Source organism: Vanellus vanellus (assembly GCF_965231255.1).
Source record: "Vanellus vanellus genome assembly, chromosome: 1".
In the NCBI taxonomy this organism is placed as follows: Eukaryota; Metazoa; Chordata; class Aves; order Charadriiformes; family Charadriidae; genus Vanellus; species Vanellus vanellus.
This window is the reverse complement of record NC_138905.1, coordinates 185,307,770-185,321,168: the sequence shown is the minus strand read 5'-3', so window position 1 is coordinate 185,321,168 and position 13,399 is coordinate 185,307,770. Positions and strand designations below refer to the sequence as shown.

The following is a 13,399-nucleotide window of genomic DNA, read 5'->3' as shown; positions in this document are numbered from 1 at the left end:
TAACTGTCATTTTGGACCATGTTTTTTTAAAATCCATATTTTCAAGTTAGAGCTAGAGAGTTAATTTGATAAGAGAATGCCCAGTACATTGTAATGCAATTACTTTTTTCTTTTTTCTTTTTTTTTAAGCAAAAGGTTTTTTTTTTAAATATAATCAGGTTTAATGGTCTGTTGTATATTCTGCTAATTCAGTCAAAGTAGTTATTTAATATTGAATGTGGTTAAAAGCAACTAATGTTCAACTTCATTAAGGCTTCTATTAAATAGAAGGCTTGCTGAACTTCTACTGTTTTTTTATGTACAAACTAGTACCTCTTATTAATTATTTCCAGGGGTTTCTGTTACACTAGAATTATATTTACAAGCTTCAGTTCCACCAAGATTATACAGCACAGTACAAGGACTAAATAAGCATTGAAATTGTGGAGGGCTTCGTATTTTGTTCCTAAAATGTGTTTTATCTCTTTCCTTTTATTTTATGGAGCAGATATTATCTTGTGCAGGTGGGGTGGAGTGCATACATCTCTTAGCAGTTCTGTATGTGTGGCACATAAGTAGACTGTCTTATAAAATAACAGTGTAACTTAGAGCAAGCAGGAAATATAATGTGATAATTGAGAATGATCTAATATTTTCTCAGCAGTGGTAAACAATTATACTATTCTGTCATCTGAAGTTTATCTAATGGAAAAACATGATTACAAGTGTTTCTTTACACAACAGGATACAATTCCTGAAATATTTACGTAATATAGAGACAGATGTATGTAACCTAACCTTATAATCCCATTTCACAGCTCTCCCAAATACTGGGGAGCTCGATAAATAGGAAGCCGATTATATTGGCAGTATAACTCCATTAATAGGATTTGGATTTGCCTTATTGACAAGCCAGTACTGTTAATATGATCCAGTATATTAAATTGACAGGAAAACTGGAGCAATAGAATGTATCTGCAGCCTAATTGACAGGGAAGCTCTTTCAAAAGGTTCTTAATGTGGTTTTTATTGACAGAGTAGCTTCAATAAGTACATATCATTGGTGAACAGTGTAAATATATTGGATGCAACTGTACTAGCAGATTCAGGTGAAGTAGTTATTGTGTTTTCCCATACTTCCATCTCTATTTTGATATAAGTCATATCAAGCTCTTTCATAAGATCTTCACGAATGCCTCTTAAAGCGCCGGTCTAACTGCACTGCTCACGGGCGTCTGACAAGTTGTGAATTATTTTAAATGCGTTCATTCTTAAATGAATAGAGGCAATACAGAGCAATGTAATAATGTGTCATGAATTTCATTATGTTTATTTATTGACATTGTGATAGCAGAAACACCGCTATTGTACTTTCAGCTCGAGCTCTTTATGTGGTGTGATGTTTGGCACCTCTTCTGACGTTCTGATCTTACACCTTCTCCAAAAAGTAGTTCAGCTTAAGAGCTCATATTACAATTACATTTTCCTAGTCCCATTTGACAGCTTTCCACATTCTCTTCCCAGACCATGCTAATTTCATTAGATGCTTACATTTCATGTTTCCCCAGTGCCAAATAAAATGAGGCTCAGAAACCTGAAACCATTGTGAAATAAACAGCAATTTGAGTGTGGTCCAGAAAATCTTCCTGATTCCCTTTTTCAGTAGAAGGAAGTTTTGGGTTCAAATTCCACACTTTTTCCTAGTCTCATCTTTCTTAGAGAGGGAAGTCTGCATTTAAACATATATCCGTTCTGTCAGAGGAGTTGAAGGCTTTTGTTAAGCTGACTTCCCCACCAAAGAGGCAAACTTGTTCCTGTAAGGCTTCAGTCTTTTATTTCATACCAAAAAAAAAATCTGATTAACCCTATCTTTTCAGTGTCTTTTAAGTCTACTTTTTTTATCGGGATCACTTAAAAATATGTCTCTCTATAGCGACCTTTCAGCCTCTTCAGCCTTCAGGCTTGGTGCAACCATCATGAGGTGAGAGAAAGCTTGCCTGGGCCTTGTGTCTTCGAATCCTTGCACTGTACTAAAACCCTGCAGTGGAGGCTTTTGTCTTCTTTTGTGCCTTGTACATTGAAAAAGTAAACTGCTGTAGAAATTTAAGAAAGAAATGTTTTCAGTAAGCCAGTAGTACAAACACAACTGAAATATCTTAATATAAATGCTTAAGCAATAAATCAATTTTTTTTTTTTTTTTGGTGATAAATATGGTGCTTGTTAAAAGAAAGTAATACATGCACCAGGCATTTATATGGGGAGAATCTGCCTTCCTTCGCTTACGGGAAAGGATGGTAGTCTCTGTCCCCAGCGTTTCACTTTTCAGAAGACACTGTACATTTGACTGAATAACTTTTTCCCCTTACAGTTTTGCTTTTCTTATTCAAGAGAAAGAGAAAACATGAGCCACCAACACTCTTCAGTAAAGAGTGCAGCAGCCTGGTGAATGATATTGCCTTGTGGATCTGACTGGTTTTGTTGCCCAGTGTTTTTAGCGTGCTTTTGAAGAATGTTGCATCTGTCAGAAATTCACATAAACACACTGTAGGCCTTGTAACACCAAAATACATATTGCGCAGCAAGTGTGAAACTTCCTAAACATGTACATGTCATATAAATTATGTCTCAAAAATATTTTCGAAAGAATGAGACTGGAGAGCACATATTAGAACAAGATTTGTTAAAGCAGCCTATTTAATTTTCTCCTTCAAAAAGCTAGAATAACTAACTAGAACTTTATGCCCAGCTTTGGGTTTGTTGTTTTTGTGTTGTCTTGTTTTTTTTTTATTTGTTTGATTGTTTGTTTGTTTGTTCTGCTGGGCTAATACATTTACTTAATGAAGGAAGTCTGGTGAAATCAAAACCTTCTACTTCAGGCTAAGTGTGTACACTCACTGGCAGCCTTACACTGAGGAATCTTTGTGAAAAATTGTACTGTGTTGAACACAAACTGTTCCTAACAAAATGAAGACAATTGTCTGCTCTTTCAAAACTAAATTTGGCAGAATACAATTCTTTTGTCTTGAAATGTGATTGCCATTATATAAGATCTTTGTTTCATGGGGGAAGGGTTAATACTCAGAATTAACTTTTTCAAGAAAAGACACAGAAGATGCTTGAGTTAGATGTTAAGTGGCAGTCTGATAAAGGGGAGAGATGTTCCATTTCATTTTTGCATTTAATGTTTAATTAAAAAGAAGTTAGAGTCAGCAAAGACATTTTGCTTTATTATAGTTCCAGGTATGAACACCTACATAAAATGGGGTTGCATTGAATCATTTCTGAAAATGTGATACTTGTTCTTGTAATTCTGAGAAAAAATTATGAATATTCTAGTAGCCTAATATTCATAAATCTGATTAATGTTTAAGTACTTTCCTTTTTTTTTTTTTTTTTTTTTTTTTACATTTTAGAATACATCTTTCCCTAATATGACAATTATTTCAGGGCATAATTTGTCAAGAATACTTAAATATTGCATTTTTCTCTCTCTAACCCCCCTTCCCCCCCCTCTTCTCTCTCTCACTTTCTCTGTCTTTTTCTTTGTAGTCATGTTGATTTTAAGATTATTTTTTTTTAGGAGAGAGACCTGTGAAATGGAAAACTTTTTCTTTTCTCTTTCCCTAATTTTATTCAAGCAGTATAGGATATACCAAAGATTACTAGAAATCTTCAGAATTATGGCATAACAAAGATTTTGATAAAAATTAAAAAAAAAGGGGGGAAATATCTAGGAACCTCTTATTTTTAATAGGCAGCCTGCTTTTAATAGAAAATCTTGAAAGTAGAAGCCTTGTGAAGTCTTTTACATTGCCTTACTGAGAAATAGCAGAATCACTGAAATCTGATTGATTAATATGGGGCTGTAATTTTAATCCTGACGTTTTTGAAAAAAATATATTTGTGTGCAGAATCACAGAGGACGTCCTTTTTATTTAGAAAAAATTTACAATTTTTCAACAGAAGTAAACACATATACTTTGTGAATATGAACTTATTAAAAAAAAAAAGAAAAGCAAACGAGATTAATGTAGCTCATTGCTAAAAATATTCCCCATAATTCATTGTGTAATGCTTTGCCCAGGCTGCTTCAAACTATTTCCAGTGATGAAGCTTTCACTTTTTTTTTTTTTTTTTTTTCCTTATTTGAGTATTTAAGGTTAATGGATCCTGGGAGGAATTTGTTTCCGATACTCTGTTCTTGGCCATAATTTTTCATTCTCCTTTCTCTAAATGAAACTTTTGGAAATCATAGTCATTCTAAAATTAATTAGTAGAACCTTAACAATTGACTTTCAACCTTCTGAATGGTTTTATTTTGAAATTATAAAATTCAGTGTTCCAAATTCACCAAAAAGACCAATACAAAACAGCAATTGTAGTTTATCTAAGCCTTTGTGTGGTCTTAATACGCAAGCTCTAACACGTCTAATAGAAGGAACAGTTTCACAGGCAGTTGATGATAACACTTGAAGGATGTTCCACATGTTGTTCACAGAAACACTGGCCAGTAAATGATCCTTCAAGTCACATTATTAGACTGTAGCAATTATATTGTCACATCTGAAATCCCATACCAGTAAATGTGTATTTTGCACAGGTTTACTTTGACTGTTCTTTTACTTTCCTTGTCCTCAGCTCCCTGATGGAAAAGGTAACATAATCAAACTCTAAGATATTTTTTGAAAGGTAGTAACCCTCTTTTTAAAATTTTGGCAGCTTTTGAAAGCTTTATATGAGTTCTGATCTCTTTCAAAATGGCATTTTTTATGATCTTCATCCTTCTGAGAAAGCTGTATTAAATGCGTGTACAGGAATCCTCAGGAATTTTTCTGCAACATTGCAGTAATGGCAGTGTTCCTAAAATTTAAAATTTACTCTAGGGTCACATATTAGGACAGATAGATGGAAGAAAGTATTTTTAAGGGGACATTGTAGCAACTGTGAAAAAATATGTCTGTTGAATGGTTTAACAGCATATTCTCATTGGAAATGAACTGATTCCAATAATCCATGAAAATGAGCCATAAAACCAGGACCTCTTCTCTAGGGGAGTTATGGACAGTTAGGTTGACATCATAGACTTTTTAATTCTCCAGTATCTACCCAGGGCAGTGGACAGTTCTGCTTTTGCTTTAGTTTTAGAGATCATTTGTCCCAGTATGTTTTCTTCCTAATGAAGAACTTGTATCTTAGTTGTTGGCAACCTGATTGATACTCCAGCCCTCAACCTTGAATCACAGAGACACAAAACATGTCTTTACGCTTTAACTCCAGTGACTTTTAGAGATGGATTCTGCCTAGGAGTTTTCTTGGAGGAGGGTGGAGCTTGTTTTATTTTGTTCTTCAGGAATTTAGCAGTACTGGCATTTGAGTAATTTTTGGTTATTTATCGTGAGATTGCAATTCCATGTAGTTCACTTCTGATACAATACATCTTACTTAGCTTTACCTGTTACAATGAGCATTTTGCTGGTCATCTAGATTCCCCTAGAGTTCCTGGAGAAAGTGATCTCTGGGAACAGTACGTACCTAAAGCTAGATGCCCAAAATGTGATGAATTATCTTTTATGTCTCTGATGCTTATAGAGGGATCTTAGCTGCTTAGCTTCGAGTAGCTGACCAGCTTTCAGGTGGTTATCTGCAGGTGAACTGAAGCCTACCTTAAAACTGGAGGCAAACAGAGAGATACGGTGGTTCTGATTTCCTAGAAAGGGCTGTATACCCAGAGAAGAACAAAGAGTTTATTTGCTGTTGATAGATTTTTAAAGTAGCACTCATTTCTGAGTGTTACAGCTATGCAGTGAAAAGAGGTATGATTAATGCATGAGCTGCAATGTCTAATATCACCTCCATAGATGTTAAAGTGTAAAAATTTTAAGTATATGACCTCTCACTTCAGCTGGGATTTAAAAAAAAAAAGGTGCTTAAGGGAGTTAAACATTCATATCTCTCTGTAATCCATTGTGAAGTGGATGCTTATCTTTCTAAGATTCCTCTAAACTGCCTCGCCTTAAATTAAATGTTTGTTTATTATCCCAATTATTGTATAGATTTTATCACACATGAGGCAATTCTCTCTTTGCTGCCTGTATCTCAGGGTGCTCTGTTACAGCTCAATGCAAGCATCATACTTTCATAGTTCATAGGAGAAAGACTAATGCTTTTAGAGCAGAAGGAAAAGAATTCAACTCAGCTTTGTGGCTGTATATGGTTATCGAGTATTTACATTTGTTCTTTTGCAGCAATGAACTCACTGTAACGTGGCATCCAACTGTTTGTATTGCTGCAAAATACAATACGAAGTAATTGGTCAAACTGTGACCGAGTTAAAAGTCATTATCATAAATACCAAATTTCTTAGAAGCAGCTCCCATTTTTAGGACGGCAGCTACATTGTGGTCATAACTTCTGTTTTCAAATTTATATCTTGGCTAGTCCAGGGTGTGCAAAATGCTTTTTTTTTTTGTTATGAAAAAGCAGAAATAAAAAGTATGACCAGCTCTTAATGTGGTCCAGCTTATAGATAAATTCTTAACACCACCTTTAAGGAGGTGTTATAATTAATTCCAGGGCAAAAGTCTGACTTTTCTAATGGCAGAGAATTGATGAAAAGGCAGTTTATAGTGGGAATTTTGCCTGACAATGACATGGAAAATGGAAATGTTGATTCTAGTAGCATCTGTGTTTAGGAAGAGGCAGATTTCTTACGTAAGTAAAAGCATAAGGTCAATTTTCCTGGGCATCTGTAGTTGAGATATTAGACCTAGAAAATAGACATGGTCTCTGCAATTGTAAAGGTTTATTTGGATTGAGAAGTATTGGACTCTGTGAGTGTCACAACGATTATATGTGTATGTATATGGGGTAGATTTGTTGCATACGAGAAATACTAGCTTACAATTTGAGGCAAGAAAAGAATAAACGGCAGAGTTAAGGCTGTTCCAAAATACGACGTGCTACATTTAAGAGATTACATATAAGAATGCTGGAATATTTATCTTTGGGCCTCCATTTCTTTTTTTTTTTTTTTTTTGTTTGTTTTCAATGTTTGTTTTTCTAACTTGAAACATGTCAAAAGTTAAGACAAGCTTTTATTCCAGTTGCATATATTAAAACCAGGATCTTGTCTGTTTTTACGTGCAAAGCACTAACCTGCCCCCTAATTGAAGTGGCCAGATTTTAAAAAGTTTGGTTACCTGTCGCTGAAATCATTAGCTTCTGAAATGCTGACTTGGAAAAGCTGTGACACAACACTGAGTTTGATGTCCCAGTCCTTCAGAATTCTCCTGTAATAGAGCGTATTGTTTGCATTTCTTATGCAGTATTTAAAAACTTTCACAGGCCCTTCTTTTAATAATGCTGCTGAAGAACATGTCTCTAGTTGGACATAAACACCCAGATTTCCAACTTATGTGCAATTTCGATATGATTAAGAAACATATACAATTATAAGTATAGGAGCTTTTTGCTATATTTTGAAAACAGATGAGTAAAACCTGATTCTGTCATACAGTTTATCATAAAAGAAGAGTCACTGATAAAACATCAGATTGTTTTTGTAATGACATATGCAATGCTACGTGCTCCACAGCTTAAATTAGAAACAGCTTCAAAATGGTAACACCGTGTGTGTTTTAATCCTAATTTTTGAACCAAAGGATTTAACTAGAAACAAGAAGAAAGTACAGTGTAAATTGACTTCATACATGCCAAACAGAATATAATTCTTTATCTTCCATCCCTTCCGTAAATCACACAAGGTATCCATGGTATAAAAGGACATGTATTTATTTCACATGCGCATTAAGACTGGCAGGTAGCTACCGGCTTTCTGTTGCAAACAGCAGAGACTGTTAAATTTCCAGTCTAACTTCACTCGTCTTTTCCAAGCTCCGATATTCCAGCCATAAAAGCAGTAGCAAATATTTCTGATGACCACCTACCTATAAAACCAAAGCAAAGCTAAAAATATGGAGTGGGGAGTGGCAGGGAAAAACAAATATCTAGGAGGCCAGTCACCTGTGTAAACACTTGTTGTGCGACATTAAACCTTACCTTGGGTCTTCTGCTCCATTAATTGAGCACTGCCCGTGTTACCGATACTGATATGCGAGATGCTGTTGCAAACCTCATAGCTGCTGCGAAGTATAGTGGTGTGATATGAAGTGATGCAGAAAACAGTAGAAGCTCTGTCAGTAGGTCAGCTGCAAGAAGAAGTGACGTGTGTGAATGTACAGTATATGGAGTTTTGTGAAAGATGCAGTCTCTCTTTCTCCCAAAGAACTTCAGCTGATGATACAAGGGGAATTCAGTTCCCTTTGGCAGGACTCCATGTTGGTCTGGATGCTGTAAATACTTCTGCTTCTACAGTTACTTAGCTCATGCTGCTAAAAATATACTCGTGACAGACTTAATGAAAGTATCTTCTTTTAAAAACTACTTGTCTACAACAGTCATTTAATGTTCTTGTTTGCATGTGTGGTTCTCATTATTCTGACATAGCTATTAATACTGATGAAAATTAAAGAGAGAAAATCCAAATATTTTCATACTCACACTTTTCCAATCACATTTAAGAAACCCCACAGCTAATCAACCATAAATTTTCTTCACTTTTTTGTTTACTTTTTTTCAATTCAAGAGTAATATAGCAATATATGAAATTGTATTACAGCAGTAAGGGCTTCAGAATCCCAGTAGATGATGTAATTATGATTAAAAATTAGTATTATTGAATAATTCACTTTTGTAATATGCAAAAGTAATTTTTTCTCTCATTTTCAATAACCATCAGTCTTAATATCTAACTAATGAAAAAACACAAACAGTGTCATCTGTCAGGTTACTAACAGAGAATGCCACTTATTGGAGCCTCATTGTTTACTTTAGCAGGTAATTTGTGGACCGGAATCATTTAATTGTTCTGAGCACATAATTACATGCCAGCATTTTCCAATTTAATTAAAATGTACAAATCTGAAGATTAAGGGAATTTTTGAATTATTAATCATTTCTCCTCTAGGAAATCTTGTTGCTCTGCAGGAGATTTGTCCAGTGTACAACTATACGTATTTTTTTCCTTCTCTTTCACAGACAGACAATTTTCCCGCAGAGCCCAATTACATGGGCAGCAGGCAGCAGTTTGTTCAAAGGTAAGGCCTATTAAATAACTTTCTCGGCTTTCCCATTTGCATTCTTGTCAAAATTGCTTTGCCAGAGAGTACAATTCAACTTAGAACAAGTAAATACAACTCTCTCTCTCTTTCTTTTCTCTCTCTCTTTTTTTTTTTTTTTTTTTTTTTTTTTAAATATGTATTTCAGTAGCTCCACGTTCAAGGATCCAGAAAGAGCCAGCTTGAGGGACAGCGGGCATGGGGACAGTGATCAGGCTGACAGTGACCAAGACACTAACAAAGGCTCCTGCTGTGACATGTCTGTTAGGGAGGCACTCAAGATGAAAACTACTTCAACTAAAAGCCAGCCACTTGAACAAGGTGAGTGAAGCCTCCAATGCTTACAAAAGTGTAAAGTTTAAGCCGTCATTATAAACCTATTAGTACTGCAGTTACCGTTTCTCAGGGTGGAATAGCCCACTGATAATACTATCAGAGAAAACAGTAAATCTTGTAGCTAGCCCAGAGCAAAGAACGTTCGGTATCTGTGAGAATTGGACATGAAATGAAACCGCAAGTATCCAAAGTAGATTAAAAAAAAAAAAAAAATTAGTACTTTTCTAAAATGATTAGAATATACTTTATCTCCACTGGCATTGCCTGTGATATAGTATATATAGTCCTTCTACCAAAGCGTGATTTGGAAATTCAAACTAGACATGACTGCAACAGATGAAAGAACACCAGTCATTTACATTCCTCACGTAGTTTGGAGATGAGGAAAAGAGACTTGGGATGTCAGACAAGAATAAAAGCAGATCAGAAGATGTTTTCATTTCATGGATGTTTTTTTCCTATTTGTAATGTGGATTTCACAATTAATAGTGGTGTGAGAAGTGTCAAATAATAACATAATCTGATTTTCAGTATAATTTCATTCACATCCTGTGGAGGTACCAAAGATGAGTGTCTGTGAAAAACTAAAATGACTTCTATCAGGACAATGACAATCCTCTCTGAAAGCATTCATTCTGCCAAACAAGCGTGTTTATTTCCATAAACTCTGTGTCCAATTCGTTTTTTTCCAGATGGGTTTTATCTAATTATGAGATCTTTTATTTGAAGAGACATTTCTTTTTTTAAAAAAGCATCAGACAGACCACGCACTCCAGCGTTGTGTGTGTGTTTTGCTTCTAGGCTGTAAGCAACGAAGAAGTGCACCACTAAATTATTTTTAAATGCTTTGTATGTTTGCTATTATTTTAGTTTGTTGTGGGAAAGATGATTCAGTGTTAAAGACAGTTAAAATACTATTAAATAAGTCACCCTTTATAAGAAGCTATATTTCAAATATGGCAGAAATATATTATAAGCTTTTTATTAATTGTTGATTAATTGGACCTATGTTTTTTGCCTCTTAGCCTAGTTTGATCTGTAGTACAGTCATCAGGAAATACATGTTCAGCTTCATTTTTCTGATTATGTTGAGACTGCAATATATTTTTTGCTGTGTAGAATATTTAGAATGTTGCAGTATAATTTATTCTGTATATATTTGAAGGTTGACCTCATATTTGACCTTATTTTCCAAGTAATAAATGCCAGAAAGATTATTTTTTCCTGACCTTTTGCCACAGCAACTCTTTGCTTATAATTGGACATTGATCTGTATAAAGATGCAGTACTGTTTTTTTTTTTTGTGTGTGTTTTTTTTTTTTTTAAAGAAGCTGTTTGAGTGTGTTTCTAATTTTCTCAGATTCGTGTAAGAAAAAGAGAAAATCTCTGGATTTCCATCTATCAAGTATAGCCATGAAAGAGTATTAAAATTTTAAAAGTTTTATTAGGAGAATTATTTGTTACTCAAATTAAAATGTGTGGGTTTTTTAGAAAAGAACTGTATGGCCAGAGTTCATAATATTGCAGTTTGGCCAGCAGCATCAATCCCAATTCTGGTCAAAATATAAGAAGTCTAGTAAGCAGATTAAGCCAACATCTCCTGTTGCTTATTTTCATTATAATGCAAAGAGTGGAGGTTTACATTATATGTAGATGAGGGGCCATGACAGTCAAGAAACAACTTATTCCAGTGGCTCATATAAATTCCTCATATTCTTTTTAAACATATATTGAACTGTGAATGCTAAGTACTGTCAGCCACCGAACTGCAGCAATGAGTGTTTATGTGAATTTTCTTACTGAGAAAAAAAGAAAAAGAATGAAGACAGAGAGATAAACTACTTTTTCTTTTCTTTTCGTTTTTCTTTTTTCGCCCCAAATATAATTACAAATGGTAATGATATCCATTTGTTTACTTGTACAAACTCTTTCGTCTCAAGTGTGCTGTAATAAAATCATTGGCATATTATGAAAACTGAACCTGCAGTGAGCACCTTATGGGGTTACACATCATTGCAGTAACAAATGTGGTGCAATGTGGTGTTCCCAATGAAATCAATGATCACTTGTCATTGAGCTTAGTATGATTAGGGTTCTTAGCCCAAAGTAACTTTTCTCTTTTGAAAGAAAATAAACAAAATTACTTCCTCTAGTCATAAGTCAAGTTGAAGGAGGGTGAGAAATATGGTATATGTGACTAGGATAGAAAAAGGATTGCTTTAGAGAATTTTTTTTTTCCAGGAAAAGGAGATGGACAGCTTGCTGGAAACAGTTGTCTCCAGCAGTGCCTGAAGCAGTATCAGAAGTTGTGGTTGTGTCATCATTCTGAGTTGTGTGAAGAGATGAGAATTCACTATTTTGTAGCAAAGTTTCAGGCTTGATTATAGTTGTTTAAAGATATTTAAAATAGTTTACCTTCTTTTATTAGAACAGTGCTAATTATCACATCTTCTGACATTTTTGAAAAATGATCAGGATTACCTGTTAATTCATGATCTTGACTTGAGATTCCTAATTTAAAAATGAATTAAGTTTGAGTTTGACATCCTCTGTATGTAATTCCAAACACTATTGTCACTGGTCCAACCCTACCTATGGCACCAACAAGAATGTTAGCAGTACCAGTAGTTTACAATTTTGAACAACTCTAGCCTAGGCAACTTGAAAATTAAATGGTCATATTGAGACAAAAATTGTGTCAGTAGCACTGCAGCAATTGTGCTTCTATCAGTAACAGAGAAGTAGGAAATTCTATGAAAAAAATATTTTTTGTAGACAAGACATCTGATTTCAGCACGGGACAGGAGGCAATCAAGCTTACTTTATGATTTGCATTAAAATAGTGAAAACAGTGGATGGTAAGGCCTCAGTAAGTTTACTATTAAAATGTTTGATTTCAAGGAAAATATCTCCAGATAGCAAGTTTTGTCTGGTGGTGATTGTAAACATTCACATAAATGGGAAAGATAATGCAAATTAGATATCATTATGAAATGCTCATGAAAGCTTATTCTTAATGGAAAGAAAGGGGGGAAAAGCCCAACCCTATAAAAGTTATCAGGACAGTAAGTCTTGAGTTAAAATAAGCATGTCCCATTTTAGTTATCTCGACCATATATCCTCTTGCTGTGAATTCCAAGCCACTTTCTGCATAAAAATATCTAGCTGTCTCTTAAGCTTACTTATGCTATCTGAATCAGCTGTCTTACTAAGCAGCTTGTTCCATATGCCTGCTACTCTTTCAATAGAATGATTTTAGATAGATCTGTTTTGTTTACCTCTCTTTTTTTTTTTTTTTTTTTTTTTTTCATTTCTCTTGCTGAGACTTTAAACCCTATCACTAGTTTGGACAGTTTGAGATCACCCTACTTAGAAGTCTTACAAGAATTACCAGTTTTGAAGACATCTGTCAAGCAACCCTTTTATTTCACCTCAAGTAGCACACATTATTCACATTTTATATTTAAATAACAGAATAGTTGTTTTGTTTGGTATGGTTTAAGCATAACAGCAATAATTTGTGTTTCTTGAAAAGATATCCAAAGCTGGAAGTGATACTGTAAACCATAAATGATACCTACGAGGAAGCCGTACAACAGCAAGATGTACATTTTATACTTAGTGAATACTGGATATGTTTACCTTATAATCAGTAAAACAATATAGAGTTATGGACTTTTCTGTAGTTATTCATAAATCATTGTCTTCATTAGATTTTCACAGGAATATTTTCTTCCTTTTTCTTTTTGTTTTTTACTGTCTGTATTTTCTCATTTGTGGTGGGTTGACCCCGGCTAGACACCAGGTACCCACCAAAGCTGCTCTATTGCTCCCCCTCCTCAGCTGTACAGGGGAGAGAAAATATAACGAAAGGCTCGTGGATCAAGATAAGGACAGGGAGATCACT

The 13,399-nt window shown here is 34.6% G+C and overlaps 1 protein-coding gene across 1 annotated transcript in view; it reads left to right on the top strand.

The window, feature by feature from the left end:
- PCDH17 (protocadherin 17) overlaps positions 1–13,399 on the top strand; it is a gene marked incomplete at its 3' end in the record, with an annotated part of 86,288 nt that overhangs the window by 18,354 nt on the left and 54,535 nt on the right. The window contains exons 2-3 of the mRNA XM_082494870.1: positions 9,077–9,135; positions 9,305–9,477. Coding sequence (XP_082350996.1) covers positions 9,077–9,135; positions 9,305–9,477 — 232 coding nt within the window. The remainder of the gene's footprint in view (positions 1–9,076; positions 9,136–9,304; positions 9,478–13,399) is intronic.